At 45.5% G+C, this 27,334-nt stretch overlaps 2 protein-coding genes across 5 annotated transcripts in view; one reads left to right on the forward strand and one right to left on the reverse strand.

Moving 5' to 3' along the window:
* The window catches only part of PIK3CD (phosphatidylinositol-4,5-bisphosphate 3-kinase catalytic subunit delta), an 86,337-nt gene extending 72,906 nt beyond the window's left edge, over window positions 1–13,431 (forward strand). For 3 of the 4 annotated variants that reach the window (XM_006016143.3, XM_006016144.3, XM_025211136.1), the window contains 11 exons: window positions 191–312; window positions 479–622; window positions 1,517–1,616; window positions 2,751–2,929; window positions 3,134–3,243; window positions 3,801–3,879; window positions 4,702–4,869; window positions 5,632–5,755; window positions 7,429–7,574; window positions 8,561–8,693; window positions 9,809–9,946. In XM_006016143.3, the coding sequence (XP_006016205.1) occupies window positions 191–312; window positions 479–622; window positions 1,517–1,616; window positions 2,751–2,929; window positions 3,134–3,243; window positions 3,801–3,879; window positions 4,702–4,869; window positions 5,632–5,755; window positions 7,429–7,574; window positions 8,561–8,693; window positions 9,809–9,946 (1,443 nt within the window). Of the gene's footprint in view, window positions 1–190; window positions 313–478; window positions 623–1,516; window positions 1,617–2,750; window positions 2,930–3,133; window positions 3,244–3,800; window positions 3,880–4,701; window positions 4,870–5,631; window positions 5,756–7,428; window positions 7,575–8,560; window positions 8,694–9,808 lie in introns of all 4 variants that reach the window. The other variant, XM_025211140.1, reaches the window with a different exon arrangement.
* Window positions 13,432–13,583: 152 nt separating this feature from the next.
* The window catches only part of CLSTN1 (calsyntenin 1), a 56,443-nt gene continuing 42,692 nt past the window's right edge, over window positions 13,584–27,334 (reverse strand). Inside the window, exons 11-20 of the mRNA XM_025212241.1 lie at window positions 26,679–26,841; window positions 24,396–24,446; window positions 22,567–22,724; window positions 21,740–21,888; window positions 19,903–20,129; window positions 19,329–19,499; window positions 18,588–18,733; window positions 16,169–16,304; window positions 15,088–15,272; window positions 13,584–14,360 (exon numbers count right to left, since the gene is read on the reverse strand). Coding sequence (XP_025068026.1) covers window positions 14,163–14,360; window positions 15,088–15,272; window positions 16,169–16,304; window positions 18,588–18,733; window positions 19,329–19,499; window positions 19,903–20,129; window positions 21,740–21,888; window positions 22,567–22,724; window positions 24,396–24,446; window positions 26,679–26,841 — 1,584 coding nt within the window. The 3' untranslated portion in view covers window positions 13,584–14,162. The remainder of the gene's footprint in view (window positions 14,361–15,087; window positions 15,273–16,168; window positions 16,305–18,587; window positions 18,734–19,328; window positions 19,500–19,902; window positions 20,130–21,739; window positions 21,889–22,566; window positions 22,725–24,395; window positions 24,447–26,678; window positions 26,842–27,334) is intronic.

Below are 27,334 nucleotides of genomic sequence, written 5' to 3' on the forward strand. Positions count from 1 at the left end.
CACGATACTGTGTCATTGGTCCTACCTCCCATAGGCATTTACAGGCACTCAAGCAAAACACCAAGCAAAATGCTTTGGACTTGGGACCTGGTCACTACTTCTGCCTCTTGGGGTGTCTTAGCCCCTGCCCCTGCCTCCCAACCCTTCCTGCTCAGCCTCCTTACCCAGCACCATGTTCTTGTCCCTGTAGATGATCTCCCTGCTCCACACCTGGCCAGAGCTGCCTGTCCTGAACGCCTTGGAGCTGCTGGATTTCAGCTTCCCTGACCGTTACGTTGGTTTCTTCACTATTAACTCCTTAAAAAAGCTGACGTAAGTGCCCGGCCCTGGGGAACCGCAGGGCCCCTCCCCTCCCCTGTTGGCTCCTGGATTGTAGAGGAGGATCATGAGCAAATGCATGGGCCTTATCTGCATGTTTGTGTGGGCCTGACACAGTGAAGGTGACGTCTCTGATCTCTTTCCTCCCCACCCCCCCCAGAGATGAGGAGCTGTTCCAGTATCTGCTGCAGCTTGTCCAGGTGCTCAAGTACGAATCCTACTTAGACTGTGAATTAACCAAGTTCCTGTTGGACAGAGCTCTATCTAACCGCAAAATAGGGCACTTCCTCTTCTGGCATCTCAGGTAAGGGGTGATTGACCAAGTGCAGGTCAGACCCACCAAATGACATCATGGGATTATTTTGTGGGGTGTTTCTCTCACTGATTCTCTATCAAGTGGACTCCTTTTGCAAGGGCAAAAAACTAGGGGGTGACTTTGTTCAAAGCTTCTTGAGGGACTTAGGAACTCCAGGCCAGTGGATTTTCAATATAACTTTTGATTCCTGAGTCAGCAAGGTGCTCTGGACAGTTTTACTCACTTTTTCTCATTGTCAGCTCCATAAACTTGCCCTGAAAGGCAAGAAATTGGCCCCTTTCTTCCGTTCAGATTATAAAGTTTCTGGACAGCCTGGAGCTGGCGGGCACCCAGCACTGCATTCACTTGTTCAGTGAAGGAAGGGAGGTGGCATCAGTTTTTTTTGTGTGGACACGGCGATTAATCTTAAACCTGGCTCGTATCGGTTCAGCTGGTGCCTGCGACTCCATGTGAGATCCTGATGCAAACTTGCCTTTTTGGGACAGGATCCATCCTCCTCCCTCTGTCCCTTACTGCAGCCATCTCAGCGAATGGGGTGCTCACTTTTGGGGTGCCTTGTAGGGCCTGATTCTCAGAGGGTTGGGGGCTCATGCTGGGTCCCCAAAATCAGCTGTTACTTCCTAAATTGGGGACTTCAGTGGCTAGTGCTCAAAAGGCTGTGCTCTTGGCAGGTAAGGCCGAGCTAGTTAGTCATCCAGAAAGAAACTTCATTGCTTCAGGCACTGGATTTTACTTCAGTTCCCTCTGGGGTTTTTTGCGCCTCCATCATATAAAAGGAATCCAAATGGAGCCATTAATACTTGTCCTGCAATGGCCTGAACGGCAGCTGCAGTCACTAGCTGCAGTGAGTCAGGTTAGCTTTAATCTCCTCCTTGTCTCTAGGTCCGAAATGCATGTCCCAGCAGTCGCTCTGAGGTTTGGCTTGATCTTGGAGGCCTATTGCAGAGGCAGCACCCACCACATGAAAGTTTTAATGAAACAGGTAAGGGCTGCACTCAGCTGCTTGTCATGGGGGTGTGCTTTGACCGTAGCACTAGTCTGCACAGTCACTTTTCAGTGGAGTGGCTTCAGTGCCTTTGTAAAAGCCTGGAGTTCCCTGCCACATGTGGTTTCCATTGCCCCCCACCCCTCCCCTTCCTAGAAAATTGATCCAGGTGAAGGTGCAGTCTTTGCAGCCGTGCTGAACACACAGAGCAGTCAGCAAGAGGGGTTGCACTGCAGTTTCCTGTAGGCAGAGCTCCTGACTCTGCTCTTGATTTGTAGTCTGAGCTGGGCCAGGTGATTGTGCTGCTCTGTTTCAGTTCCTCCACGCGGGCATTTGTAAAGTACTTCCCTGTCACTGGCCCAGAGGTGCTGCAGAAGCTCAAAATGTTATCTGTGACCGTTAGGAGCACAGGTCCATGAAATGCCCTGTGGTCGTGACCTCATCCTAGGCCAAACCCAAGATACAATTGCAAATTGAGTCCCTCTCTCGTGACTCAAGGCATGAACGTAACTTCAGCTCCTAAGAGGAGCTTGCTCACCACCAGAACCCCCAAATCATACTGCAGGAGAGAAGACACTTTAACCCTGGGGCAGTGGGTTTGCCAGTTTTCCACCAGTAGAAAACACCTGGCCACCCAGCTCCCCGATGGAGCTGCCCCGTACAGTCCATGCTGGCAGTTCAGAAGTAGTTTGGCTCGGACACGCAGGAGTGCTGATGAAAATGAAGGACCCACAGGACTGTTAATAGCACCGGCCAGTGCATGTCAGCTTTGATCCCCAGTGCTTCTGCCATTCCAGTGCTGGGGTCCCTACACCGACCTGCCAGAGCCCTTCACTCCTGATTGACAGCGCCCTCTGTTACTCCATTCCCCCAGACGGAGCCGCAATACTCCCTGCTCCTTCAGGACAGAGTCGTCCAGCTCAATGCAACCTACCTCTGGCCTGCAAAACTCCCTGCGGTTCCAGCTATGGCTTGCCCTAGAGCAGATGCTGCCAAGGCACTACACTGCAATGCAGTGAATCGCCCTGAGAGGCAATGCTTGACTTCTCTTTGTGGCCCTGAACACTGTCAAGATCTGTATCTTTGTCCGGAGGATTCTTCTTGACCTGCTTTCCCCTGTCTCCGCACCAGGGGGAAGCACTCAACAAGATGAAAGCCTTGAACGACTTTGTGAAAGTGAGTTCTCAGAGGGCCACCAAGCCCCAGACCAAGGAGATGATGCATGTGTGCATGAAGCAGGAGACCTACCTGGAGGCCCTTTCCAATCTCCTTTCTCCCCTGAACCCTAACATTATCCTTGCTGAAGTGTGGTAAGGAAGGGTGCTGCATCTGCAAGGTGGAGGGTTGTGTTGCTATTCAACAGGAAAGCCAAAGCCACTGGCTTTCCTCAGGCCTCTGTGCTCACCACGAGTGTGCTGGGAGCACTTGAGGCATCTGCATTCGGGGCTTGAGCTCCCCCCAGCCCCATGTCCCACCAGGCCGGGCCTGAAGGGGTTTTTCTCCCCCTTCCTCAGTGTGGAGCAGTGCACATTCATGGACTCCAAGATGAAGCCTTTGTGGATTGTGTTTAATAACGAGGAAACGGGCGGCGGTGGCGTGGGCATCATTTTCAAAAATGGAGACGGTGAGTCTTGAGCAGAAGCGCAGCCCCCAGCAGGCAAGCAAGGACATTACCCTTTATGCAGAGTCCAAGGCCCACCTGGGCGCTCTGCGTCCTGCCGTTGTTGGGTAGCTAACAAGAGCAGGGAGGCCAGGGCCTCGACAGCAAGGGTGCCCAGTGGGGACATGACCTGCAGCCTGCCATTGCTGTGGCGTGTTGTAGTTCCAGCCTTTCACAGCAGCAGCCACTACATTTGTCACTGCCAAAACACCTTCTCTTTTTAATGTGTAATGCTCAATGGCTTCAGCCCCTTTGAGAGGGGCCTGGTGAAGCATCCCAAAGGCTGCCCTGGGCACAGCCGATGGCAAATGGATTTGCAAATGTGTGCCCTGCCGAGCACTGTGGAGGAGGGGCAGGGCACCAAAACTTGCCAGGTGGTTGGGACACTTGTACCCCCTGATGGCCACTGCAGCAAGTGACAAAAACAGCAAGTGCTTCCTCCATGCACACACCCGTTGTGGGGAGAAGGGGAGGGAGCTCGGGAGAAAGCTAACCGGCTCCCATTTGTGATGCCTGAGCAGATCTCCGCCAGGACATGCTGACGCTACAGATGATCCAGCTGATGGACGTGCTGTGGAAGCAGGAGGGCTTGGACCTGAGGTGAGTCATGGGTGCTGAGTCACCGGTGCCTGCGCTGAGTCACTTTCCATCGTCCCACATTGCCTCTGACTTGTGGCTGAGGGGGAGAGCTGGGAGATCCCAGCTGCAGTCCTTTTTGGCAGGGGAGATTGCGTATACGACTGCCCTGAGAAGGAAGCTGCAGGGTGGTGGGAGACTTGGGGTTGAGCAGAGCTGGCAGCACCCGCTGTGGGTCTGGAGTGGGAAGGAGGTGGGGACAAGTGGAGTGGGGTGAGGGAACTTTCCACGTGCTCGAGAGGAGCTGCCCACGGTTGAGCTGAGTCTGTTCCTGTAGCCATAGTGGTTTTGGCCCTGACGTGGTACCGCAGGAGGCAGAGTCACCAAGTGGTGAGAGCAGGACTTGAGCAGTCCTGGGCTCCACTCCCGGCTCTGCTGCTGATGCACTTGGCTGAGTCACGGTGGCTTCTCCGGCCTCTGCTGCTTCCCCATCATCTTTGGGTTGAGACAAGGGGGGCAGAGCCCCTGGGTAGGCAGGCCTTTGGGTGAAGGCATCTCTTACATCTTTACACCCAACGGCCCGAGTTTAAAACTGCCCTCAGCAGCTGTTGGAGTCACTGGGACTGGCGGGCATTTGTCACCCTTGCGGGATGATGCCTGCTATTGGCAAGGTGACTAAGGCCTCTCAAAGCTTCCTTGCGGCCGAGCATGAAGGCTCGAGGCTGGGCCCGTAGGCCTAACCCCTGCAGTTCCTGCTTGGTGAAATGGAGGAGGAAAGTCCTAAAAGCAAAGCCAGGCTGACTCCGGGCGAGGTCTCAGTGGAAGGGGTTTCTCTCGTCTCTGCAGGATGACCCCTTACGGCTGCCTCTCCACAGGCGACAAGACGGGGCTGATCGAAGTGGTCATGCACTCGGACACCATTGCCAACATCCAGTTGAACAAAAGCAACATGGCGGCCACCGCTGCCTTCAACAAGGACGCGCTGCTGAACTGGCTGAAATCCAAGAACCCAGGGTAGGTGGGACTGTCCCAGCTGCGCTCGCCTCCGGCTGAGACTCTCGCGGTGGCTTGGCTCCATTGCCACCTCCTTTCTTGAGTGCTCAGCCGGTCCCTGCCCTGCTTTGGACTTCCGCAGCATCCAGCAACAGTGGGGTGTGGGCGGCAGCTCTGGGCTGTAGCTTCCTTCTCTCACCTCTGTTATTCCCTCCTTGGAGCCTGATACGCCTGCAGGCATCTCCCCTGAATTTCTAATGTGCTGGGGTAGGATCAATTCAGCCCTTCCCTGAGATACAGAGAGGCTGTTTTTTCCCAAGTTTGGTCCCACACTGGAGGCTTGAGAAGTGTGGAGCTCAGCGTCCACTGCTTCATTTGGAGTTGCAGATGCTCTGTACCAATCAAGCTCAGACACTTGATTTGCTATGGGAGAAAGGGTGTGGGACCCCCTGCATTTCTATCTGAACCTATAGGGACAGTCTCGGGGAGGGGAGGGGCAGGATGGAGCCCAGCCCCACCAGCCATCCAGTCCTCTGGAGCTTTGGATACCTGGAAAATGGTCTGATGCCACCTGATTTGGTTAAGGCCAAGCAAAGAATTGTCCCCTCCAACAGGACAGCAGAGAGGAGAGAGACTCTCTGTAGAGGATAAAGCGAAAAAACACTTCTCTACTGAGCTTGTCCCCAAGCCTGGCTCAGCAGGTTTCCATGGGGGATACTAGAAGAGAAGGAAAGCACCTGAGGTTTACAGCGGGACTGACCTCTCATCGTTTCCCTCCCTCAGTGAAGCACTGGAGCAAGCGATCGAGGAGTTCACGCTCTCCTGCGCTGGGTACTGTGTGGCGACGTATGTCCTGGGGATAGGAGACAGGCACAGCGACAACATCATGATCCGGGAAACTGGCCAGGTATGGGTGTGGGGCTGCTGGGACCCAAGCGCTCACAGCTGTCTGTGCAGATGGTGGGGGGAAGAGGAACAGGAGCAGCCCAGTGGGGCCATGGCTCTCCACAGCCCTGTGAACCAGCCAGTGTGAGAGCCACTGAGGCTCAAGTAACTGTCCCTTTACCCATCACCCAGAGAGGTCAGGCTGCAAAGGTGCTCCTGGGAGCTCACCCTGGCATTGGACCCATTTCCTAATTTGTAGTTTCTTAATGCAACATTGAGCCTCCTTCCCTGCACCCTTAGCAGGCTGGTGTGTTATCCTTGCTGCCCCTCTGGTGTCTGCTCCTGTGGAGCCAGGTGGTTACTCTGGCTTCCCATGCTGAAGCTTTCCTGTTGTGCCAAGAGGCCAGCAGGCTTTTTACAGGGACAGCAGAGATGCTAGAGAGCAGGGTTACCTGATAGGACTATCCTGTAGCTGCTCCTGAGAAAAGTGCCCTGGCACCTATGGGGGGGTGGAGGGGGTTAACCTTCACAGCCATCACTCTGGGGACACAGGACAAAACTGGGGAAGGGAAAGTCCTTTTGCCCACAAGCCACACACTGGCCACTGCCGCTGTCTCCAGGGAAGAGATGGTTGCCACAGTTCATGTTCAGTCTGTATGAACGAGCTCTGAAAGGCACAGTGGGGAGATGCACATCGCTCTAGGCAGATGGACTCTGCCAGAGCCTGCTCACGTAGCTTCCTGCAGGCCCCACTCTTGGCTCTCACTGCGGGAAATCCCTTTGGTAGAACCAGCGCAGCTATTGCAGGCGTGAGAAACCTCATTGAGACCTAGTGAAGCCTTTGCTGTGGGGCTGCCCTCTCCTCCTGCATCCAAGGGTCAGTAGATTGCAGAGAGCCTGGTTGGTAAGGGGCTGCCTTCTTTCCCAAGCACATGCTGAGAAGACGTTGAGGGTTTTCTCTGCACTTAATGACAGTGAAAGGGTGATCTAAGACCCTGCGAAGGGAAGGAGGGCACTGCATGGCTGGGGACAGTCTGCTCCTCTCCACTAGGGGGTGCTGGCATCCTTCAAAATACAGCTCCAGCTGCTTGGTGTGGCTGTCAGGGTTAGCGCAGCTTTGGAGAACTGTCATCATGGAAAAGCCCCAATCCCTGTGCAAAATCCTCTTGTTCCCCTTACTATGGAGGAGATGAAATCACTGGTTATTTGCCTATTGAAAACCTAACCAGAGCAGGGTTTTGTAGCCATGTCAGAGGGTATCCTGCTTCCAGGCCTACCCTGGGACAGAGCATTGCACTTGGGAGTAACCACTGGCCTGTCTCTAGTTCTTCTGCCACCAGGAGTGAGTCTTGCCAAGGCTTTAGAAGAACATAGAAGTCCCCCAGGCATGGCAGGGGTTGCTGAGGTAAAGTCCTTCCCATCCCATCCAGTATATAAGTTGCATCCCAAGCATCACCCACATTGCTTCATAACCTGATGAATAAACACAGGGACTGACCTAGGAAAAGCAGTTTCATCTTCCCCACAAGACAATGTCTGGCTGAAAGGGGGCAACAAATCCCAGGCACTCATCGGGCCCCAGTTATTTAGAGTAGATCATTCAGACCCACCCACGCATCCTGAGAAGGCAGGAGTTGCTATCCCCCGTGAGTCGTCATATTGCACTTTAACAGACCTTTTCCACTTGAATTTCAGCTGTTCCATATTGATTTCGGCCATTTTTTGGGGAACTTCAAAACCAAATTTGGTATCAACAGAGAACGGGTCCCTTTTATCCTAACCTATGACTTTGTGCACGTAATCCAGCAGGGGAAAACGAACAACAGCGAAAAGTTTGAAAGGTAAGCAAGCACTCCTGGCTAACAGCCACTGGTCTATCTGAGCCCCAAGGACGCTGCTTGTAGCCTGTGCTGCCTGCCTCGCAGCACAGCTGTTTGGATGCAGCGTTATTCCCTGCCCTTTACATTGCAACCACAGGGGTGATTCAGCCTGAAGGAGGGAAGATGTGATTGCTTGTGTTTGAAATGGTCTGGGGTCTCCCCTCGCACTGCTTGAGCGGGCAAACCCAAGGATATGTTACTGCTATTGCTGCAGCTGTTTGCCCTCTTCTGCTGAGCTTTTGGTTTTAAATGGATGTATTTGGAGGACACCGCTCAGCCCTGGCCTTTCCTTGATGGAGCTTTGGGTTAAAGCAAGAGGTGTGGGTCTGGAACGGGAGCAGTGGCAAATGCTGCCTTCTGGCCTTGACTGAACTCAAGCCACTGGCATTCGTGCTTCCCAGTGCTCCCCAACGTGCCATATTTAGGTAAGCAAGTGGGAGGCACTGATGGTCCCTCAGGACATCTATACACATGCTCTAGGGCAGAGAGGGGTGCACTTTAACTAGAGCAGCTCCCAGAGCCTCTGTAGTTAAAGCATCTGCAGCGTCGCGTGTATTCAGCATCCTGTGCTTCAGCATGGCAGCCAGAGTGTTTGAACAAGCTTTACATAAAGTGCCCCACTGCTATTTTGAAGCACAGGGATGTTGAATAGATGTGAGGTAGAGGCTGCTGGAGCACATTAATTAACACACTCCAGCAGATGCGATTAATTGAGTCTGCACCAACATATGCTAATTAGCACTCATCAGAGCAGACATCTGTGTATAGGTATCCTCAGAACACATCCACACACAGGGCAGCAAATACATGCGTGCACAGCTGGTTACCAAGGTGTAATTCAGCAGATGGAGCAGCTGACACCAACTTGCAGACTATTGTGGCTGGCTTGGGAACACGCTCCAGCTGCTGCCCTTACTTCCTCTGCTGCCCCTTCTCTTCCTGAGCAGATTCAGGGATTACTGTGAAAAAGCCTACATGATCCTGAGGCGCCACGGTCTCCTCTTCCTGCATTTGTTTGCACTGATGAAAGCTGCTGGCCTGCCAGAACTCAGCTGCTCTAAAGACATTCAGTATCTAAAGGTAAGAGAGGATGGGCATGGGGGGGAGGGGGGAACAGACAGGGCAGGCACTCAAGGTAAGAGGTGGCTCAGTATGTAATCTTGTATTTTAGAGAGGATGGGAGCTGAAAGAGCAGCCTGTTCTGCAGCTTGCTTCATAAAAGCAGGGAGTAGCTAGTCTGGCACTGGGCTTCTGAAATGCCTTGGCTTTCCGCAGTTCCAAATCACCCCATGCAACGAGTGTCACTTTATCAGCTCCACGGCGCTCAGCATGTCTGGCAGTACCAGCGCTCAGGCTGGTCCATGTTTTTCTTCATCGAACATCTCCATAAGCTGAGACTTTTAGGAGAGGAAAAAGAAAATCCTCCTCCACCAGATGGCCTTGAAGCGGCTCAAAACAAGTAAACCAGCCCTTGACCACCCCGTGGGCTTTTCTTGTAAATCACTTTGCATGGTTGGCAGTAGGACCCACTTCTATCCTCGGCTCCTTTCCCTGCTGGCTTTCTAGCCAGCTGTTGTACACAGCTGCACTGAGGCAGAGGCAGGGATGGAGGTAATGGTTTTGGGAGCAAGCCAGTAGGAGGCTGGTGTGTTTGATTTTCTCTCTGTTAAAGTCTCTTGTTTCTCACCTGCCTTTAAATCTGGCCTTGTCCAGCTGCATTAAGTGTAACAATACATCCCATCTGCCCATAACTTCACCTGCTTTAAAAGGGGTGGAGGAGCTGCTGTTCTGGAGCAGGCATCAGCTGTTTTTTGTTACAGCTGCAGGACTCTAAGGATACAAGTGAACCAACTGAGCTAAACTACCCTAACTTGGAGCAGAGCAAAGCAGGGTTATAACTGGAGCATGTCTATCACACCTGTATCACAACAGGAACATGCAGACTTAAAAGCTGTGTGGTAGCAGCCTGTGTGGGTATGCTCTGACTGACATGACTGTTTCATACACAACCTGTTTCCTTTGCTCCATCAGGAAAAGAGGATAGGGTGACTAATTGCCAAACGTGAGCCCTGGGAATGCTCTGCAGGAGGTGGTGCACCCTTGTGGTTAAAGATTTTGCTGGGCTGCGCTGCCAGACGGTCATTTTGCTGCAATGATAGCAAAGCCAAGCACTCATTTCTGCCTCTTCCCTTCAGGACTCTCTAGCACTGGGAAAAACAGATGAGGAGGCGCTGAAGCACTTCAGACTAAAATTTAATGAAGCCCTTCGAGAGAGCTGGAAAACCAAAGTGAACTGGCTGGCGCACAATGTCTCCAAAGACAACAGACAGTAGAGCAACTGACAGCCTGCGCACTTGCTCTGAGGGAATGTAATGGTGTCTGCACTGATGCCGGAAGTTGCTGCCTATGGTAGACAGTTTTCTAAAACCTGCTGAATGTTGCCACGTTAAGAATCCCTCACCTGCATCCTTTAGAGATTGTGTTCCAGAAGTTTCTGCATGCCCAAAAATTGTTGGACCATCATGAGCTGCATAAGCCTGTCAATTGTAGATCATGCAAGGCCGAAGGAGAGACGAGGCAATATAATTACCATAGCCAATAAAAGGTAGGTAGATGCACTATGACCTTAAGAACATTACACTTCAGAACATGCTTAAAATACACCATTTAAATGGAAGAGTCGAGGCAGTTGCGATGTAGTTTAAAACCATACGCAGGCGGAGTGTTTCAGCTATGTCAAGACAATGCTTTTATTTGGAGCTGTGCTCCAAGACGGACTGTTTCAGCCAGCAGCACAGTGAGTTTTTAAAGCCAGGCAAGAACAAATACTGCACTAGCACTAAATGGAAAACGTTTACTCATGGCATCAGACATTAAGCCTGTTTCTGTGTAAAGAAGGTGGAGGGCCTGGCTTTGCTGTTGGGCGATTGTCTTTGGTGGCAGATCTCCCAGCGCCTTGCCCCTACCCATTCAGGGATGTATTAATAAAGCTTCACCAGATGGTTGCCTGATTCCAGACAGACTGGTGCCTGTTACTTCTCCACAGTAGAGAGATCACATGGGCAAACTCTGACGTACATATGCTTTTCATAATTGCCCAGTAGCTGGGAAAGATTACTGAAGTTTCATATTCAGCAGGGAGGATGGTATCTGTTGTAGTCTTCGGTAAACTGGCCTGCCTTGCTGAGGAATGAGCGCGCGGTGCACAGACTTAATAGCTCAGTGTTCAAGGAAGCAGCGTGGTGCTTGCCAGCTCTGACTAAGTACACCGTGCACTTTCAGTCAGACCTGGAGTCCTGTTACTGGTTTAGCCCCTGAACAATTAAGACCTGAAATGCACTGCTCATCCAGCCTCTCTACTGCCTTCAGTTTAGGCTTTCAAAACATGTGTTTACACTCTCAGGCCCTACTCCTGTTTTGCAAGGGTTTGGAGCAACACAGATCAGTGGCATCTATTTTGTTTTTAAAGTGCAATAAACCAAGTTACATCACAACGAACAGGCAAAAAGTGAAACATTTGTGAGGTGCTCTGCCCTAAAAAGGCACTGCTGCAGTCCTGCAAATCCACTTACCTACAACAAATCAGAACTGAGTGGGCTTTCTTCCTTGGGGGCTAGTGAAATGACTCTTGCTATCTTGTCTAGCAAAGTAACAGGCTGCTGGACCCAGTCCATCAGGATTGCCTTTCCCATGGTGCAGAGCAGACTCTTTATCTGATCTCCTCCACAGCAAGTTGAGGGGAAGTGTAGGTTGAAGCTTACTCAGTCAGACCCCACTGTAAATAAATCTACTTGTACAACAAATAGTTACATCCTTTAACAGTGATAAGCTTTACTTTGCTACTACTTCTATTTATTTAGGGAGGTGTTCATGACTTCTTGCTGTGTGTGAACTGATTGTGCCTAGTTTGCTGCCTTTGAAAAAATGATTTATTTTTTTAAGCCCCGCATGATTTTTGAAGGAGAAGATGTTTACATGTTCGACTCTTCAGTTACTTCTAATCTGTGACTTCAGGTGCATATTTGTAAGTCTAAAAATAAATAATATTATTTGATAAATTGTATACTAGTGCAGGGCAATGTCATTCCATGCCTCTGGGTGCTAGTTTGTTATCCTGCACAGTAAGTTATTCCAAGATGTTGATAGTGGTGACTGGAATTAAGAAAGGACAGCAGACAGTCTTTAGAACCAGAAATTTATTGTAGCTTATAGACTTTCCAAACTGACCTATTACCAATATACACATCTGAAAAGTTATACCCACAGTGGCTACAAACTGCATCAGAAAGTTTACAACCTTTCAGCATTAGCATTAAATCATGATCAGTTTTAGTCCTAAAATACAGCAGCTACAGTGACAGTATATGGAAGGATAAAGTCTTCTACACATTGACATTAACACAGGACAACTGTCAGACATAAGTTAAAAGTTCCCCAGTTTACTTAAAACTACCAGTTATGTTACCACGGAAGTAATCAAAACCGGTTCCCCATTTTAGAAATCTAAAATTTTACATTAAAAAACAGTAAGCTAATTGTGTCTGTTCTTCCCCTGCTTTCAGGTCCATCTAGTATTGTAAAAGGCACTCCTCAGAGTCAAGCTTTACTCAGATAAAACCCACCACTAGGTCCCATTTCAAACACTGGGAGGCAAGATGTGCAATAGGTAAGAATAGGTCTGCTCTGTAAATGAAACAAGCTTTTAGAAACAGCTGGCTCTGCCTTCCCTTTTACCTGTTTGTTTTCCGACACCCCACCCTCCACCTCCCACTCAGCTCTTCGGTAGTTCCTTTAGCAGGTTTAGTCATTTCCCCATGGGATTTTAAATCTGAGCCACTAACCTGCTTTGGCAGATGTGCTGTGCACCTAGAGAGCAGGCAGAGAACATTTAGTATCAAAATCTGGAACTTTGCTTACCATAATGAGGAGCAACTGGAGCTGTAGTTTCATATTGCAAGTAGACAAATTGCTCTGTAAACCACCACCAAATGACAAAGCAAATAAGCAGATATTCAGAATTCAAGGCTCTGACTAGGACCAAAAGTAAGTTCAATGGAGAACACGACCTGCCTTACGAAAAATCTAGCCTCACCACCATGGGGTCATAACTTACTTTTCGTACCTTTCAGCCATTCCTTTAAGAGTCCTTTGCAATTCCAAGTTAGAGAGCTTTGATCAACGACAACCAAAGTCTGCTGTGTCTCGATACAAAGAGTAACTTGATTCACAAGGTTTTCTGGTTGGATAATGTACGCTATAATTTCACCAGCAGGAACACACATTTACTAAGTGTAAACAAAAGGCTTAGTACACCAATGGTCCATGGTACTGTACAAGGAGCTACAGGGAATGAGCAGGAGTGTGTCTAAAAGGAATGAAGTCACTATGCCCCCCCAACCCTCCCACCCCCAAAATTAGAAAAGTTCAAAATCCAAAAAATAAACCCCAATCTACGCCGACTGGCAGCCAAGGCGCGCAGGGACACGGGTCTCCAGCCTTCCAGCCTTGATGACCATGAGAAGACTCAAGTGAATAACCTGCCCTGGCAGCAATGTCAACAGCGCAGCAGCTTTGGACTACAGCAAGCCCCACGCTGATTAACCGGGGCTCTGGCAAGAACACTTAGCGCAGCAGCAGCAGACTGACTCGCCCCACATCCAGGTAGCCTTTACTTTTTCCCAGTAACCCTTATACTGAAATGAGTTAAGGACCAAAGACCAACTGTATTAGGCAGGGCAGTTGAATCTCTGTTAGAGATCCTGAAAAGCCTTTACAGAAAGTCACAGGCTTGTCTGTTCCCTCTGCAAAAGTAAAGGGGGGAAAAATCAACAGAGCAGGGCTTGAGTGATTATGGCAGTCAAGGCCAATGACACTTAATACATCTACACTAGATAACTGTGCCCATGCTCCTGCTGCAGTAGTTATGAGACGTGTGTTACTTCATGCTTCATGATTTTTACCTTTAGCATGTTTTAAACCCCAATCCCTGTTTTCACTACCACAAATGACATAATTACATAATTCCAAGATATTTACAAAATATTAAAAAGTCTGTTAATCTTCTACATATTAACCTCATTCTGCCACTTTACACATGCACTAGTTTGGGAAAAAATAAAATTCACCAGGCTGAAATGAGCAATGTTACCCTTTGTCAACATGTGATCTTTGCATCGGTCAGAAAGAGGAAGAGGAACAAAGCCAAAGTCGCTTCACCGGGCAAAGAGACAGTCCAGAGACTTGTGTGCAATGGCTACAGATCTGCAGAGTCACTTAGCTGAGATGACATGAAGAAAAAGTGCAAGGTGGTTCCTCACATAGTGTAAAAAAATCCAGTCACTGAGGCATGGGGGAGGAAGGAGAGGTGCTAACCACAATTCTAGAGACAGCATTAGAACTAGCCAATACCACACACACACTGGGAGGCGCGCTGGTCGGAGCTACTGGCCAAATGACTTTTTTTTTTACACCATGGATCCTTAGGAACAATGGAGTGGATTACAGTGGAGTCTTCTTGAGCAGGAACAAAGACAAAGGGAACAGCTGGAATCAATAGCTGAGGGTAGAGTCGTCCCATTCCAGCTGTTGCTGTCTGTTAACATTCTGTTGGTCCTCTTCCTGCTCCCCTTCTTCCTCCTCACTACTTTCGGACTCTGCACTAGTGATATCATCTTCTTCCTCACCATCTTCGCTTTCTTCCTCCTCCTCCTCCTCTTCCTCCTCACTGCTGTGCTGGTCCTCATACGTCTGTTAGACACAAATTAGCCATTGATTTCACAGCTGCCTACCTTCCTCCTCCCCCTTTGCATTAAAACAGAAGGTGCTATCCAGAGGAGCAGTTTGAGGAAGTTCAGCACGTAGCAGGCTATTAGCAAAATGCAAAGCAAGTGCCTCTGAGGTGGTTCTATGATTTTTATAAAGATACCAGCCACTCCTGCCACTTTTTAGCAGAAACCCGTTCCCCGTGGTGATCCAGTACTTCAGAAGCTACTACTGAAAAAAGGATCCTTGGATGTCAACACACAGCAACATTAACTGTTTAAAATCTCGTTTCCTGCTTTTCTACATCAAAGTATCAACCTGCATCAACTGGGAATGAACTATGCCAACAGCTTAATGGAAAAGCTAATGTGGTGTGGAGTTTGGCGTAACTCACTCATTGAATCAGCCACTCAGACCCATTACTGGCCTGGCATAATCTACGGGTCCTCCTTTGAGCAGCTGTCTACCACAAAGCCACGCCTCACTTAAGAGCACAAATCTAAGTGCCATGATGGCTAGTCGGTCCAAGGAATTGATTCATATTTTCCTGGGCCTAGTTAAACAAATTGTCGAAGTTTGCATCTCCCAACCTATCCCATGTTCTGCGATTTGCTCTCTTCAGTGACCCTTTGCAGAAGCGTGACTGCCATAGCTGAATATTTTACAGCCTGGAAAGCGGCATTTTAAGAAAACGCCAAGACGCAAGCCTTACCTCCATGGGGTTCACAGTGATGGTCAAGGCAGAGTCATCCCAATCCATCTCGTTTTCTTTTCCAGTATCCTGGTCACGCATCGTTCTCTGATGCGCAGCCCGGATTCGGAAGACTCCCAGGATAATCATGAAAACCAGGAAACTCACACAAACCACGATCACAACAGTCGCAGTACTTGGGACAACTGTAACAAGATGAGAGAAGGACCGTTTTAGAATAACCAGTCATGCTAACATGCTGCACTTACAAAGAGCTTTCCAAACATTAAGGAAGTCTCATTCCCTGCCCACAACAGGAAGTGGATAAGCATAACCCCCATTTTACAGATGGTAAATGGAGGCAGACTAAAACTTAGTCAGTGGGAGAGTAAGGACTGGGGCCAAGAAGTTCCTGGCTCCCACTCAGCTCATCATGTTTTTCTGTTGACAGCACAATTCAGAGCACCAGATTTATATCTAGCTCAAGTCACAAGGGAAGTTGGTGCCATTAATCCAGTCCAATGAACAAATGTTCACAAAAAAGCGAATACGTCATTTCACTATGGCTAGCAGCATCTCTTCAAGAGGCAGAAAGTCGCACCTATGCTCACAGGGCTAGAAATGAGTAGGACTGGCAGAATAAAATCAGCTCCATTATACCCAACTTTAGTTAGTACTAGTAGGGTTTCTAAAGGCTGCTGAAAAACCATGCAAGGGGAACCATCACTCAGTTTTGGACAATGGCCGAGTTCAAGGGAAGAATGCTGAGATTTTCCAAAGTATTCTTCAGAAGCCCACTCCCAGCTCCTCAGACTCTTTTTAGGATCGTATACTGCACCCTCCCATACCAATATGCATCTCAGCTCCAAAATTATTGGGTTACACACACAGATAAAGATCCTGCTGCAGTCAGGGGAGAAGGCACTTTGTTTCTGCCACTGGACTGGCCTCTTTGTAAATCTCCAGCCGACTGTTCATCTCAGCTGGAAGGAAGATTAGTTTAATATGCTGCCCGTCTCCAGACAAGAATCTGAAGCAATTGAATGCTTTGCAGCAAGAAGTCACCCGGTTGTTTAGCAATGGTGGTAAGTGATTTTCTTACCTGAAAACGGGTGGGGGTTAGCTAGGTTGTGACCCGAGAGATCAACAAACGTATGATGCACTGGGTGGACAAACTGTGGTTGGGCAGCTATATGATTAGCATGTTCAACTGGGTTAGCTGTGTGGATAACATTCACCTGAGAACAAAGGGAAAACGTCAAACTAGGGAAAAAGAATAGCTTGCCTAGGCACTTGGTCAAATAGATATGCTCTGGCTGTAGAGTTGGTACATGCCCCTTCCATAAATCGCATTTGATTTCCTAAACTGTATCTGGTTATAGGTACAAATCAGTGTGCAGACACCATTATTTCAGAATAAGAAAGCTAACAAGAACATACTGAAATGGTTACATTATTTCTCATTCATCTATTTTGTTATTTCACCACATGTCTGTATAGACCAAACTTTAGCTAACAGTGATGGGTAAATCCACATGACAGACAAGGCAGAAGACGTTGAGGTACTTTGAAGTGCCAGATACCACATTTCAGAAGTTTAAACACAGGTCCCAAAAGAGATTCTTTCATTTAGACAGGCTCAGCTGCAAGCAAGTTTCATGTTTTGGTGACCACTCCCATCCTATGCATAACTTAATGAGTCCCCCTTGGTGCTGGAGCATGATGTGGTTTGTGACCAGCTGCACAGCAGGAGGAATGGAAGTGTAACATAGGGCAAGGACAACTTTGCCAGTTTGAAAGTTGGAGGGAGCTTGCCTCAGTGTTTACAGTACTTTAAGAAACAAATGCCGATTAGCCAATCATGCTAATAAGCTGTACTTAAAAATAAATAAATAAATAAAAAGTTAGCCTGACAATTCAAGGGCATAATTACAAAATAGATCCATTACAGTGGCAACAATACATATAAATAAATGGCTTCATGCTACAGCAAAACGTCACAACTTTATTATCCCTCAAGTACTGATTGATGTAAATGTACATCAAAGCCTGGCAAAGACTGAGGGTTAACTAACTTTGAAGTTCACATCAAGAAAAGTCATTAATTAGATTCTTCTGCAGATGGAATGCAATTTTAGCCACATTACTCTCTTCCTTTCCAGTGAAAGCATGCAGGGCAATATACTTCTTTCTTTAAATCTTTCTCCTACAGTCAGCATTAGTGTTTTAGATCAATCTCTGTATTATGCAAAGTAGAAAGTAATGCTTCAGAGCTAGATTTTTATTAGTTCCTTAGTCACCTAACTAGGATGTATAGCAGGGCTTAGCTGCTTAAGGTCCAAACAGCAATTCAGATTAGCCCAGAGCCAAACTCACTAGAAACCTCTCTTCTGTGTTCCTGTACATGCTCAGGAACAGGGTGGATTTGATTTGAATCAAATCCATTTAAATCTCTGGTCAGGAAGCCTGGATTTAATCATTGTCATCTACAAAAAGTGCATTCTTGTTGTTTGATAGGCCTTTATTCATTTAACTTCTTGAAACTGCACTTTTAGAGAGCAGTAAGGACTTGCAGAGAGACAACAGGGATGATGGGTGGGTAATAAGGTTATTATCTTTCATCTCCATATACTGCTGTTAACAAGGATGTCATCTCTGGAGACACCAATACACAGTTTCAGAACTGAAACTAAGCATCACAGAGATGCTTAATGCGATCTTAATCTAGACTGAGCGCTGAGTCCCACTGGGTAGAATGGTTCTCTTTAATCTTTACTAATCTAAAGAGGAGACTCTAGGAACTATATAAGATTCAGCCCCTAATATAGTCCATGGCCTGTTGTGACCTATTTATAAAACTTTTCTAAAACAAATTACATGGATATATCATCTCAAAGTTACAATTCATATTCCATGATGATATCTTTGAGCTTTAACGCATCTTAAATTAAAACTACCTTTATATAGGTGTTTTATTTTTTAACGCATCTTAAAAAAAAATTACAACATGATTAAATCAAAGAAATCTGATGTAAATTAAAAACATCAAATTTTATTATTATTATTTTTTAATCATTGATTTGTATCCACCCTGCTCAGTAGGGATTTGCCTGGTGGACTTAAAAGTTGCATCACAGTGCCTAGGTCCTCCCTAAGCTCTACTGACATTCAAACTGTTACTAAGCTGTGCCTCAGCCCCTGGAGAGGCCTTCACATGTAGGCACACAAAGAACTAACATACTCTGAGTTAAGCTTGACAGCAATGGAGAGCAATGCCCACCAATAGCACTTGAACACTTAACCACACTTAGATTAGTGGGTGACATGTTCAAAACCCTCCTCACCCTAAGGAAACTGGAACAGCTTCCTTACAATACAGGCTGATGAATGCCAGGTCTCAGGGACACGACTTAATTATTTACAGGGCAGAAACAAAAGCAGTTACCAATAACAGTTTTAAAGCAAATTTCAAATACGCAGGTTCCTGACAACCTCTGAAAAGATGAGATCAACTCACATACCTCCACTTTGAATTCATTGCTGACATAGCGTCCATTTAGCTCAGAGCAGACCAACTTGAACTTTCTGTCAAAGAGGGAGACGGTGTGCCAGTTTCGGTAGCGTATCAAATGCAAAACCTCCTCATAGCTGGCCATTGTATCAACCCCTGGAGGGAAAAAGCAGCAGCTCTTTGTTACAAAAGTAGATTGTTTTTTCAGAGTTTGAATACAAGGATGATAAAATTTTCACACACGTAACTTTATTTCCCTGTTTGTGCCATGAGTACTGTTGTGGGATTCATAAAATGATTTTCCTTGTTGACACCTGCATCTTCATTACAATTACATTATTTTTTCTAACCCCTGACCACTGACAGCTTGTCAAAATCAGTCTTCAAAAGAAAAGAACCAATGTATGCACTAGGTCATGGGGTTATCCACAAGACAAGCAAGCTTTTTCTTTAGTGGCACTATGTTCTTCAGGTCTGCAAGCTGACTGGAAATTTGGGATGAGGTAGCAGATTGGAGGGGAAATCCTGCTTTCTGCATTTTTCAGAGCTTTGCTAGAACCAGGATTTGCAAAAAGAACAAATGTACAGGTTTTTCAGACAACAGTTTTGGGTTCAAACTCCATTTTTTTACTAAACAAGACTCCCCCGAGGTAAAGCCTTATAAGGTGAATATTTAATAAGCACAAAAAATCACAGGTGTCATTATCATTAGTGACTTCCTTACACAAAGCCAAAGGTCGCAGTCCCTTACCAGTGATGATCATGCCAAGGTTTGAACTGCTCATCTCAATGCCTTTCTGCTGTAATCGGGTCATATCAACCTCCAAGCTTTCTTGTTCCTGATTTAACTCCTCTCCCAGCACTGTGACCTCGCATGTATCCAAGTTGTGCATGATCTCTTCAGACACTAAAGATTCTTGGACTGAAACGCAAGAAAAAGCCAGTTACAATAAGAGAAAAGTCAAAGGTAGAAAGGATGGAATAGGAGCTGTAATGTCATATTCAAGGAAAGTTCTTCCCTTCGGAAAACGTAAAAAGATTTGGGCACAAAAATCCCCATTTAAGAAATTCCATACAAAAAAAATCCTTGGAGAAGATCAGTCTAAGCCTGTTCTTATTTCCGACTGAGGCTCTACATATCCACTCTCTCCACAGGCCTGCCTGCCCATTCCTCTACTGTGATACTGAAAGAGGGAAGCAAACAGTGCCATAAATGCAGCTGCACTGGGATGGGGATACCCATGCATGAGGGAACCCCCGTCACTGCAAAGATCCTTGTGGGGAAACCATCCAGAACCTGATGAGTAAGCAAGCGAGTCTGTTACCTGTAGGATCTTCATCTCCATCTCCTTCTGGCTCCACTTCCCGAGTGATTGTGCTGATTATGCGAAGTTCAGGGAAGAGGGAAACACCCTCAGGACTCTCAAACTCTGAGGCAGAGCGGGCAAAGTGGTTAATGCCACTCAAGCTGATCTTGGGTTCCTCAGGCTGCAAGACCATTACATACCCCTCCACAAAAGGGATGGAGATACAGGCCTCTTCATTGAAACACCTACAAGATACAAAAGCTGTTGTGTAGTGCTAAAAACAAGCATGATTTATGGGCGGTATCAATATACTATAGTGGCATCAAACAGTTAATATACAAAGAACATAGCAACCATGTAATTAAATACACTCTCTCAGACCCAAGGGTGCTGTAATGAAACCATCAATTGTGTAGAGTGTAAAGATGGGTATCCCCCAGAGACAGAAAAATGTTAAAATGAATTCTTTGCTCACTGATGACATCTTGCCCCATTTTCTGGGCTATGACTAACAGCCACAGATAATGCCAGCAAGGCAGGCTGCAATCCTGGAGACATCCTTACAGTATAACGTTTGCACCAAAGAGCCTCCCCACTCCTGCACTTCTGGATTAAGATCACACTAGCTCTTAAAGAAACAACGAATGCCAGATCAACACAGCAGGAAGAATAAATGAAACGGGAAACAATGGCTGCCATGCCTAATAACAAGGCTGGGAAAAGCTAAATTATTAAGAAGATAGTGACAGTGCCTTTCCAGTTTCATGAAAACGTGGAAGGTCTGACACTGCACTATGTAGGACTTAGTTCTGCACCAGAAGCAAGTGCAGCCGGGAATTACAAAGTGATACTTTGCTTAGGAAGACTTCATATCTTTAAATCAGGATATTCCAAGTGTTGCTTTGGGATATAGTCAAACAACACTTGAGTGGGAAGCCAGGAAATTCAAACCCACTGAGAAATTTCAGATGAAGCTCTGCAAAACAGCACTGCCAAGTCTGACAAAAGCCACGTTCAAGTGTCCAAATAACCTATCACTTCCTTTTAATCAGCTGTCTCACACAGGTGCTTTTTGGCAACCACTATCTGCAGCAGTGGCCTATGGTGCCCACTAGTGCACCCTAAGAATCAGCGCGCATTCCTGTCAACACACAGCGCTCGGAAGAACAAATTCAGGGTAGAAAATTTTAAAGCTATTGTTTTCCAGTTTGCCCGTGGTAAACCCTCTCAACCAACAACTTCAAAACCTTCCAAAACCAAATCTGAAGACATTTTCACAGCAATCCAAGTAAATATGCATGAATTTCAGGCCCTTAAGGCTATTATTTACAGCAAAAAGATCCTTTCTAGAAATCACATTATTCAAGGCATTTCCTATAACTGAAATGCGAGCTGCAGATGCCCAAACTGCAGGAACAGCTAGGTACTTGGTATCAAATGTCTGCTTTGATAATTAGAACAGTGGTTGCTGATCCATGGATCAGACCCCCTTCTACAGTACAACATCCAATCAACAGTTCAAGGAGAGAAATCAGCTTCTCTGTACAACAGAACAAACCCTGAAAGAGTCACTGGCTTAAAAACTTAACCAAAGTTCATTGAAATTGATGGTTCCATTCCCCTCAATGCTCCAGGCACTAGATCAAGGCTTTCAAAAACAAAGGCCTGCATAAGTGACCCCTGCAAGCTTTACAAAAGGGTCTGAAGTTAATGATCAGTGAGATTCAATTAGGCCAATGCACTTGGAGTGTAACGGTGCCTTTCTTCCAGCTGCAGCATCATGAAGTACAGTTTCATTTATTTAAAATAGGACCTATTTGACTGTGCTGTATCAGTTATTTAAAATAGGACCTACTTGACTGTGCTGGTGATTTTGAGCCTCCGGATTCCAGGTGTTGGGAACTGGCGGGAATTCAGGTAGGAAATATGCTGCATGGCCTTGTCAAACTTCTCAATATCATCCCCTTCCAATGTCACTGTTGACTGGCTGGGGTTCATATGGATCTAAAAAAGCATTCCAGAATATGGGAGGGGAAAAAAAGAAAAAAAGTTCCAAATGCTAATGTGCTAAATTAATTAACACACCAAGTTTAGGACTACTTAAATTGCCAAGTATTGGATAATCAGCATTTATATGCAAAGCAAAAAGGTTCATTATTCAATGGCTGTGCAAGTCACTGTTTAACTTCCCAATTAGCCCAAAAAGGTAGGTCAAACGTTTAGAGTATTTCACTATCCAAAGAAAATCCTATGAGCTTGGCACAACACTGAAAGAGATCAAGCTAGCAAGTGAGGAAACTAAGCTTTTTTTCACAGCCTTACTGAACTACAAGTACGTTAGGCCTATAGTTTTCAGTAATTACCCTAGAAGTCAAATATATGTTTAGCACTTATGCAGCCATCCACATTTTCAAGGCTCATCAAAGCCAGGTATGTACCAAAAAGGATGGCTGGTGCAAGTAAGTTATTTAGGGGTCTGATTTTCAGGTCAGTTTTATACGGGCTAAAGTTGTGGCATGGATGCAGATACACTGATGAAAGACAGCTTTTTCCCCCAAGTGCAGCTTTTTCTGGTTGGTAGACTGAATAAGCTGTATCAGTAAAAGCCTCACCTATTATCAGATAACCTTTTCTTAAGAAATCGCAGCAGATGCACTTCACTTAATCTATATGCCACTTTACCTTCATGCCTTTGCCAATGCCATCTGCAGTTTGTAAATCCAGTCCTTCCTTGCAAGTATAGAGGCAGTCTATTACCTTCTTGTTCTCAAGTTTACCAGAACGTATCATTAACCCAGCCAGATTGCCTCGGAAAAACTGAGCCATGTGGAGTTCACCACCTATAAAATGGAAGGGGCGGGGAGGAAGGAAAAAAAGAAAAATCAAGCTTTACAGGCCTTGGTCCTTTTCTTTTTATCAACTGTGCTTGGCTGGACCATAACGTATGTCATGCAGGTTAGTATATATCCCTTGTGTTACCCTTGTGATTATGTTCAAGCATAAAGAAAGAATTAAACAGTTCATCATGCACATGGCCTTCAGAGTACACGTGGCCATCCTGAACTGTGAAGCTGAGGCTAACGTTTCCATCACAAATGCCATTTTTGCCCATACAGCGAGGTGGTGTTCTTAAAGGAGACCAAGGCTCAAGTTTGAGAGACCTGTAACAAGACTTCTGAATGCTCATGCAACATCTCCATTTGTCATTAACTCTGGAAAATTAGCAGAAGCCTACGGGGTAGGAGGGAAGTATATCCAAATACAATTCAGGGCACAGCAAGTATGATGGATTTTGTGGCCAGGTGGCATCATCATGATCATCTAGTCTATCTTCCTGTTTAATATGAGCCACAGAATTTCAACCAGTCTTTTAAGCTCATCGCTAATTAAGCTAAAGCCATTCAATTTCAATTTAAAGAGTCCATATGACGGAAAATAAACTACAACCCTCAGGAATTGGTTGCTATAATTAAATGCACTGTTAAAAATTTGCATCTTTTTACAGTTTAGATGAGTCTAGCTCCAACTTTCAGCCACTGGACCATGTTATGGTTTTGTTTGCCAAATTAAGTCATCTGTTATTAAAAATCTTCAAAAACTGTTCAGAACCAATAAGAATCCTAAACACACTCCCTCAGAAATATGCAGAAACATGAAATCTCTCAAGCTAAGACATGAAAGCCAGAGAACCACCATTTAAGCTATGTAATATAAAGATAAAACCCTGCCATGTCAGATGAATTAGTGCAGTGGTTCTCAACCATTTTTGTGCCAGGACCCATTTGTAAACATCAATGGCCGGTCCCGACACAGTGCCCCTCCCTCCTGACCCACTGCCAGCCCCCCCCCCGGTGTGTGGGGCAGTGGAGTGTGGGAAGCGGACCCATGCAAGTTGGAACTCTGCCAGTCTGTAAGAGAAGAGCCACAGTTTCCCACATTTTTCTCCTTTAAAAGAGAATCCATTTTTAAAGTTTGTTTGCGACCCTACCATATATGCTTGTGACCCACTTTTGGGTCATGACCCACGGGTTGAGAAACGCTGAACTAGTGTACATGGGAACAAGAGCTGACCCTTACTGCTACTGGATACAACTGGTATTTTATCAACACGTGGTCAAGTAAACATCCACCGGGAATTCTAGCTAATCTCAAGATACCTGGTCCTTTGGATCAAATATAAGACTGCATGCAATGATGCTTGAACAACACTGAGTGAATAAAAAGTGTAGCTAATGCTTTGCATTAATAGCTCATTATACACCACTTCACTGCAATCACAATGGTTTAAGGTCTGTACATGGATGTGCACTTGTGTGCAATAAAAATAAAATCAGGCGGTGAAGCAGTAGAAATAAAAGCACGATGGAGAAAAGCCCAAAAGCAGATTATGTGGGGGTCAATGGCCAAAACGCAATGCCTGCATTTCATGCTATGTGTGAGATGAAGCAATGTCTTGGCTTAAAAGTGATATTAAAAAAAAAAAAACAGAAGGGGAAAAAAACTCCAGCAACCTGCAGAGGTCTCGGGCACAGTTTCATTGTCATTTTCATTTCCTGTATTTTCTGTAGAAAAGCAAGACAAAGAATAGGGACAATGGGGAAGGGACCAAGTCGTTAGGGTCTGGCAAATGATCCTTGTTATGCCACACAAAGATCAACAAAACCACTTTCCTATAAACCCTTTAACCAGCCCACTCTGTTTCTGTTTCACCCAACTTTTCACAGTTGTTATAATCCCTCTGAAATGCTAACTGAACGTATTAGCTGGATTTCAGGGGAAGAGCGCTGTTTGCTGTATTCATGACAGAAATCCGTGAACAGCCCTTTGCATAATATGAAGCTAAAATGGCAACATTAATAATGTATAATCAGTTTTAGTTTCAAATATTAAGTCCCATGTAAATCACTGCTGGTAATGCAGCAAAAGCCTGGCACCTTGCATCCTTTGCACCTTTATCTTTAGATGGCTGAAGGGGAAAATAAAATCTGACCCAGTCTGTATTAACAGAGTCCCCCCCGAAAGAAAAAATGAATTATGGGACAGATCAAAGGAGCTGTTACTGACATATAATTTAGATGAAATCAACAGTATTACATGTACCAATTGGTCAATTTTTAACATGGAAGCTTTTTAAACAATAAAGAGAAAACAATGAAGAGCATTTAAGAAGCATAAAAAATTCAAGAGAGAACAGTTCAAATCTTCTCTATACTGCAGAGCAGCTTGATTTTAGCTTAATATGGCAAAAATATTGTTTTTCAAGGTTCGAGTCTGAGGGCAATGAGGCTTTTTTCTTTGATCCAGTTAATCATTGTAAAATAGTTTTTCTGAATAAAATTGCTAAGATAGATCCTGAAATCACAGAGTTGCAGTGTTTTAATAGTCCTGCTGCAAGTTTAGTTTTTTGGCAACAGACCTATTGGAAATGAGAAATTAAAGGATTGTACAATGGTGCCTGTGCACATCACTAGGGGAACCACCATGTAGAGATATATGAAGTACAATATTTGCAGGTAAAAAGATCGTGCTTGGGTTAAGATACAAGTGTATATATGGAAGCCTTGGATGTCCCATAAAACTTGGAGCAGAAATATTATTTCCTGTCATACCTAACACATGCAGCTCTCAAGGAAGCTGCTCCCTGCAACTCTGTGGCCAGAAGGGATAACCTAAGAGTCATCCACAGAATGATAAATGCAATACAGTGGAACCCTGCTAATTCATACCCATGCCTAGGAGACTGGCTGCAAGTCAGTGAATTTTGCAGGTTATGAGGTACTTGAAAGAAAGACTTCCTCACAAGATTTTTTGGCAATTGGACTCTCTCTCTTTCCCCCCCTCACCCCGCCAAGACCTCAGATCTCAAAAAGAAAAGCCCAATGAGACACAAAACTGTTAGTTTCATGACATCACCCTGAAGTTAGTCATTTGCCTTCCTTCATAAGCTACATTTACTCCTTATTGCAGGCTGCATATAGTATATCCGCTCCCAAAACTATAATAAAATACAGATTTAATGTTTGTTCCACTTGAAAAGTATTGTTTATAAGAAGGCCAAAGGATTGTAGCTGGATCAGCCATTTTCCAACTAGCAGGTAATATGATCTGCAACCAAAATGTTTTAACACAAAACTGCATAATCAACGCAGCGCTATAGTGCAGAGAGCTTTGGTAACACTACCACTGTTCCATGTTCAGATGAAGCCTGCTCCATTTTCTCAAGCTTTTGATGAGTAAGCTTCATCAGTATCAGAAGTTGTGAATCAGCAGTATGCAGCTTGCAGAGAATCAATTTCAGCCTAGTTTGCATATACTAAAACTGCTTTTTTATTTATTTTTTTATAACCACAAGTGGTAAAATCCTCAAGAGACAGCATTAATGTGTTATTTAGCTGAATTCCCATAAACAGAAATACAGCAAAGTGCAAGTGCTTAGTGTTTCTGAAATCTGCTTTCTAACTTCTTTGTGGCAAAGGTAACGCCTAGTAATTGTCAGAGTAAAATTACTCAAGAGAACTATAAAATGGACTGTGTTCCAACAATTATCACAAAATCACTTTGCAGTGGAATGCTGCCTGGCATTTCTACAAGTAGTCTCGTATTTCATACACACCTGCAGGCAAGAAGTACAAAGCACTTTAAAAAGGGCCTAAGTTGAAATGGAGGAAATATATGATGGCACCAGGGCCAAAAGGAAAAGCGGTAGAAACACTTTCCATTGTTCTCTAGAAATTAGTCGCATATTTCCCACACAGCCCCTCAGATTTGAGAAATTAAATCATGTAAATGGTTACCTTGCCAACAAGCTCCAACAACCAGCTGAGTTTCTATCTTGGAAGGATGAAGTGGGTAATCCTCAGTCACTGGGAAAGGGTCATATGAAACCCCATCTACATAGAGTGTCACTGTTGGAAATTCAACGTTGAGGACGTAGTGATGCCATTCTTTGTCGCACACCTGGGAAGGGAAAGTATGGCTTTAAAACACAAAGTTCAGATCCTTTTATTTCCTTCCTTCTTTACAATTTTTTGTGCAAGAAACAGGTTTATACATTTTATATGCAAAATACAAAATTTCCAAAAAAGCACGTCTGTGTATATTCCATCAACAGTTTCTTCTATTTTCAATAAAGGAAAACTGCAATCTCCATTCAAGCAGGTATTTCTGTACAATTAATTTACAGCAGGATCTTTAGAGAATCCACATATTCCAAAACACAAAGCAGTCATTATTGACAATTACTAAACACAAATATATTTTTTTAAAGGACAACATATGTGGCTCTGCTGAGATGGCTTGCGTGTAAAACGTAATGATTTTGAGAACAAAAATATCTTTCAAGCCAAGAATACAGCTCTCTCGTGGGAACTGGCTGCAATTTTGGAAAGAATACCATCTCCTTAGACATACGCACAAGGCGCTTTCTAGTCGAAACAGTGTATTCCAGTGT

This window comes from Alligator sinensis, unplaced genomic scaffold (assembly GCF_000455745.1).
Source record: "Alligator sinensis unplaced genomic scaffold, ASM45574v1 scaffold366_1, whole genome shotgun sequence".
NCBI classification, from domain to species: Eukaryota; Metazoa; Chordata; order Crocodylia; family Alligatoridae; genus Alligator; species Alligator sinensis.